Genomic DNA, 6,596 nt, shown 5'->3' with positions numbered 1-6,596 from the left:
GAACTTGGTTCAATGAAATTCTACTTGCTGTGCGTTTTTTATCCAACCCATCACAGTAAACAGAGCAGCAGTTCAGCCTCATAAAAGCACCATTGCCTAAGACTGGAAAAGGTCAATTAAGCCATCAGTTTCATCTTGTCAGTAAAAGATTGCTGCCTAATGCATATTTATCAATATTTTGTCAACTCTAGTTTGAAAGCCGACAAGAAGACTAATGCTGAGACCTGATACACCAGTGGCTGAGTGCTCAGGGTATGGGGTGATGACTGATGGCTGGATTGCAGCAAAACCATATTTTGGAGGGGTGAGGAGATTCTGCCTCCTTGAATATCAGAGCCTAACATTTAAAAAACCAATGCACAAAATGCTTTTAAAAAGAGCTTCTTATAAATGGGTACACCTGTTCCTTTTTTCTTTGCCAAATATGCACTGAACTGTTTTTTCGGTGCTGCAAATCAGGTAAAACATTGTCGTGCCAGGCTGTATTGTTTACTATGGGAGAGCAGAAACAACATGCACAAACATTAATCTGTCAAACTAAGAGCTTCCAAAGTGAAGGAAAAGCTGAATAGATGGTTTAATGTTGCTAATTTTATCTCATAATAGCAGAGATATTTTCATGTTTTATAGATCAGGGACATTTTTGAAGGCATGGGCGATGGAAATGCTGACCCTGTCATTCTCAGTGTAAGTTGAGAAGTGTAAATTATGGCCTGCCATCAGTATAAGTACTGCCCAGTATATTCTAGTATGTAAATAGGAACTAAATGCTGTAGGGTACATTTGTTGGTACATGGAAAAAAGTGTATTCCGTTATCAGGAGGATAAAACTTAATGATATAAAGAAGTTTGTAATAAACTTTTTTAAAATATAAGAATTTTGGCAACCTAAAAGCTAATATTTACTAGAGTTATGCCTTTTGTAGATATATGAACTGGACTGAGAGATTTGTAAATATATATTTTAAATACACCACAGGTGACAATGGATAAGTAAAATTAAAAAATCTCAGTCAGACAGTTAGTCAATAAAACTGTTTACAAACAAATTTTATGCTCAGTTACAGCAGAGATGGTTCTGCCACCCACCCCTCCAAAGATGACAGCCAGCAGTCATTGGCATAAGGAGCAATAACAGTCCCATTTTTAAATACAGTCAATTATTTGCTGAGAAGGGACGTCTATTTCATGGTCTGTCATCTTTCCTGACACAAATTTGTTGTGTCGTGGTTGAGGAACATAATTAGGCCTGATCTGGGAAAAGATTAGGTTAGAAGTTGGGATTGGCAGGATTTGTATGGGTTAGTTAGAAAAGAACCCTAAGAGATCAAATAATAGTGGCAATGGCACACAAACTAGCCACCCTTGGTTAAAAATTACCAGGGAGTTGGGTGGGATGTGTGTGTGTGTGTGTGTGTGTGAATGTTAATCCTTTAGCACTGAACATTATTACTAGGGCCTTTACTTTGTATGGAATGTGTGGTGTGGAGTATGGGTAGGTGGATGGGTAGCATTTGTTGCAGGTAAGATAAAGCAAACCATAGCTCAGGCCATGGTGAACTTAAAGCAAGGGTTTTCCCTCCAAAATCCTGGCTAACCTAATGGTGTGATCTTTTAGGGAATCTGCATGTTGAGGGTGGCAGTGACTTTAATAAGTTGCATAATTCCTTTTGTAATTAATAAACCCTAGTTGAATTTATACTAATATCTGATATTATTCCAGGATATGAGGGCAACTGAAGACTAACTTGTATTGATTGATTGATTAATACAGTTGTTCCTATTTGGTCAATTAAACAAGTAAACATATATGTAAATATATATGTAAGTAAATATATATGTAAACAAGTATATATACACGCTCCCATCCTCTGCCCCCCAGTGTTGGGGAAACCTGGTAACGCTACCACAGAATTTAAAATAGGAGCAAATCTAGTTTAGCCTGAGACTCCTACATCTGTTGTGCACTTGAGAGCATACTGGGATTGTAGAGGACTCCTATTTTCCAGTCATTCTTTGGAATCAGATGTGCCATAGATGCAGGTTTTTGGATCAGGACCAAAATACTATTGAGCCTCTTTCTGATAACCAGCTTTATGATTTCTTCTGCACAGGGGGATGTCAACAGAAAATAATGCCTATAGCATTTCACCCCTCAGTGTCAGCACAATCCTCAGGTACCCAACCAAGGGATTGGACCTACTGCTGGCTGACTGTGCACCTTGCTGCTGGCTCAGGGCTATGGAATGGTGGGTGGAATGAGGTAAGGCACATGGATGACATAGCAGTGGTGGGCAGGTAGGCAGGGATGACACACACCTTCAAGTGGTGCCTAGGGCATGTGCCACGCCTGCCATACCTTATATAAGCCACTGCTTCTGCAGTACGTTTACATGGAGCACATAATTGGTTGGATAAACTGGGGAATTATTTGATGGCTCTTAAAGATAATGCTTTTCAGTCCTTGAAAGAAGAAACATATCATTTAATTAACTAACAAAATGTAATAAAATCTTCAGGAATGGTTTTTGCAGAGGATTTAATTTTATACACCACAAAGAAGTAATTAACTGAATAGAAATAGTTTTGTTTCACTATTGATTTTAGAAAGCTCTTAAATGCCCTTTTAAAATCCCGAATAAGAATGGATCTGAAGGAGACAGTATTTATTTACACATTTACATCTTACATATAAAAGATTTAGGAAAGGCTAAATGGGGAAAAATTATGAGAAGAGGAGTTAATGGGGTACTGAATATTGTTTGCAGTTATGAAATCAAAACTGACACAGATCTGGTTAAATTACTTGAACAATTATGCATTTATTGATTTGATAATGAGCTGAGTGAACATGAAGAAGGTAGGGGTTACCTGTTCTTCAAAGGATTCTCCTTCTCTAATCTGTTGCCTCTCTTTTACTCAAAAGAAGAGACAATGCAAATCCAGCTTCTGAATCTAAATAATGTCTTGGGAATAGGTCTACCCCCCTTCTCTTACTCTGCCCTCTTCTCTCTGACTGCATCCACAGGGAGGTCTTGTTCTGCCATGGTTTTGGGACCAGTCATGGGCTGGCATCCCCTCATGGTCCACTGCCTAGGCTTTCCCCCACAGGGAGACACTGGAGAGCTTCTGAAAAGACAGTCTTCAACTGTGTTCCATTTCCCTCATCAAAAGTCTTAGAAGAACCAGTCAGTCATGGAAACAGAGGAGTGTAGGGACCGCCCTTCCATACTGCTTCCCAGGGCTAAAGGCATGGGCCAGGGCTGCTGGGGAAGGAAAGAGCACACCAAGCTTTCATACAGACCCTTGACTGACAGTGCCTCTCTGTTTAGGGCAGTAATTTTGGGGCACAAATAATTTTGGGGCAGCCCTCAGCTGGTGGGGTGCTGCTGGTCAGGCTCAGTGCCTAGGACCACAGTGGGTGATGGTAGAGGTGATGGCTATCCAGATGGGAGTAAGTAACAGCTGGAGTTCTCTCCATCCTGTGAGAACCCCCTTCCGAGTCCACTGCAGTTGGTGGGCTTACACGGGTGTAATTCTGTTCAAAATGGAACTGTTGAGACCTCTCTGTCACCCTGCTGGGAAGTAACACCAGCATTCTCCATTTGTTGAATCACCTAGCCATGCCAGAGACTGCAGGGTTGAATCCCGTGGGTGGGGGTGGGGGGTGGGAAGCAGCAGTGCTGGATCTGGGATTTCCAGGGGACCTTACTGTGGTGCAGCTGCACACCTGAAGACCCCTCTCTGCATCATAAAGTTGCCTTCATTGCCCTTATGCTCCCACAGACCTGGCAGAAGCCCCCAGGAATGCCACTGCCCCTGCACCAGCTGGATACCGCCCCCCCCCCCCAGGGCGCCACCACATTTTTTTGAGCAGCCGGAGTTTTGTATGCATGTTGGAGAATAAGGACTCTTACTCAGCACCGTGCCTGGCTGGGTAGCACCTCGTGCACAGGCAGGAAAGCAGCTGAACCTGCTGGCCTGCTCCCCCCTTCCCCCATCCTATGCAGTGGGCAGCAAGCCTAGCAGTAATGGGCCTGGGGGCAGCAGCACATCCCCTGGTGGCGCTGCTGCTGCTAGTGCTAGGTGAGTGGGGGGCACAGCAGTGGCCCAGGGGAGGCAAAGTGCGAAGTGCAACTGACTGCTGGTTGAGAAGGTCTTGTGGGGCTGGCACCACCTTTTAAAACTGAACCTTACTCACCACCTGCAGAGGCAGGGGCACCAGGTGGAAGCGCCTCTCCACCACAGGGGTGTGGGGGGCGATTTTGCACCCCTACATGATTAAATGGGTGGCGCCCGGGGACATGTGACCCCACATTTCCCTTTGGCAGGTATGCCCCTGGGCTGAACTATTTAGCTCATCTCACTGCAGAACTGTTTTAAAGTCCCAGTCTATCCCTGGTTATTCTAGCCACTTTCAACTCTCATCAGCTGTCAGATAGCAAGGGAGTTTATCCCTCATATCACAAATACAGCGAGCAGGAGCAGAGTTTGGTCTCAGTGGAAACCAGCTATTGAATAAGTTGCAGTTTATGTGAGCCTTTATTGTAAATCATACTTTTAATGTTCTTTTAATATGTTTCTGGGGTTTTACTTAAATACCAAATCACCATGAGATCCTGTCAGTCTTGTAACACAGTCCATGAATATCTTCTGCTTCATATTACCTCAGCCAGAATCAATTTCAGGACTTTTACATGGTTGAGTAACTCCATAGAACTGAGTCAGCTTGTTCAGATAGTGTATAGAAGTTTCAAGAATTGCATGAGGTTACATGTATACAAGTCAAGAACATAAAGTATTCACTTTAAAGTTATTTAGTTTTATTTACAGAATTTATATTGTGTCTCTCTGCCCAATCTGGGCCATTAAAATGGCTTCTCAATTAAGAACAAAACATAAAATAATAATACATATTTTAAATTCCAATACCGTTTTTAAAAACCTAAGGCCGTTTCCGCACGGCCAAAAGCAGCGACGCGATGACGTCGCAAATTGCGACGCATCCCAAAAAAAGCGTTCACACAGACAGGCGGAGCTGCGGGCGTCCGCAGCCCCGCAGAAATGTGACGGTTCGCACGGAAGCGCTGCGGAAGCGGCGTCTCGCGACGTTGCGCCTGCGCACTTGCGAAGCCGTGCAGGCCCGACGCCATTCGTGACGACAGCTCCGTGGCGGCTGTTCGCACGAGTGCGGCGTCGGTGCGTCACATGGGGAAAAGAGTGGTTTTAAGCGTTTTCTGAATACACCGTCTTCGCGCCGGTTTAGCGTTTTCGCGACGGCGCGACTGCGCACCTCCGCCGCTGCGCGTGCGAACGCTCTCGCTCTGACGCTTCTTTTTCCGTTGCGACGACGTCATATTTTGCCCGTGCGGAAACGGCCTAAGTTTTAATCAGAGTAAAGATATCTAAGCGTAGGTCAGACAATTTAGCCATAGCTTAGCTATAATTACTTACTGGCACTTGCTTTTGTCAGTTTTCTCTTTGGCTCGTGTGACAATTACTTGGAGGGAAACAGTGTTTATGTAGGAATTATGGCCTCCACATTAAAGCCATCTATTTCTGCTACAGAATGTTCTTATAATATTTCTGTTACAGAGTGTTTGTGTAATATTTGTTTCACATTAAACAAACAAAAAGAATAAAATTAATTATATGTAATTTCCTTCAGTCAGTACATTTGTGTCCGAATAATATTTTTTTCCCTTTTTCGGTGTTGTTACTGCACTCTCAATTCTTTTTAACCTTTCAGTGGCTTTGAAAGTTGCTGCATCTGATATTCAACTTTATTATTTCCAATCAATGGGGGCCATGGAATGCTTAAAACAATAAGAGCTAGCAGGTATACTAGAATTAAACTGATTGGAATCCTTTCTAAGCAACTGCACCACCACGTCTTTATCAGCTAAGTTCTGTCCGTGAAAGAAGAAAAAGAACCTTTGCACTTGCAGAGCACATTTCTGGAGCTCCATTCTGGAGGCACTGGCGCAGTTGGAGCCTTCGCCATTACTGGCATGCCTCAATGGCAAGTGACTGCATTCATTGAAAACAAACATTGTGCTGTTTGAAATGATCTGGGAATGTCTCTGGATGAACTGCATAAGGCAGGCTGACATCAGGATGCAATGCGAAGTCTATGACTCCCTCTTGGCACTTCCCCTGATCATCAGGCTTCCAGGTTCAGCCTTGGCATTCATTGCATTTGCAGTAACCATTCTTGGCCTGAAGTGTACACAATGTACAGGAAGTGATGACCCAGTAAAGGGCTACATTTTGCTAGCAGGTGGCATAGTTTTCATTGTTGCTGGTACTGTTGCGTTCATCCCAGTGAGCTGGATTGCCTGTAACATTATCCAAGACTTATACAACCCGCTTATCACAGTGGCTCAAAAGCAAGAGCTTGGGGAGGCACTTTACATGGGCTGGACATCTGCCTTTTGTCTCATTGCTGGAATTGCTATTTGTTGTTTCTACCATTGTAATGAAAAAAGTGGAACATATTGGTGGTACTCAATGCCTTTGCAACAGACAGCTTACAATCATCATTTGCAAAGATCTGACTGTGCATATTCCAAGGGTCAATATATTTAGCTGTTTCT

General features: G+C 43.5%; 1 protein-coding gene across 1 annotated transcript; it reads left to right on the top strand.

The window, feature by feature from the left end:
* Positions 1 to 651: 651 nt before the first annotated feature.
* On the top strand, positions 652 to 6,588 carry LOC125431304 (claudin-8-like). The gene is given in 3 exon segments (XM_048494070.1): positions 652 to 687; positions 5,949 to 6,047; positions 6,049 to 6,588. Coding segments are annotated over 3 exon segments (675 nt in total).
* The last annotated feature ends 8 nt before the right edge of the window (positions 6,589 to 6,596 follow it).

Source organism: Sphaerodactylus townsendi, linkage group LG04 (genome assembly GCF_021028975.2).
Source record: "Sphaerodactylus townsendi isolate TG3544 linkage group LG04, MPM_Stown_v2.3, whole genome shotgun sequence".
Classification (NCBI taxonomy): Eukaryota; Metazoa; Chordata; class Lepidosauria; order Squamata; family Sphaerodactylidae; genus Sphaerodactylus; species Sphaerodactylus townsendi.
This window is presented reverse-complemented; position numbering and strand designations above follow the sequence as displayed.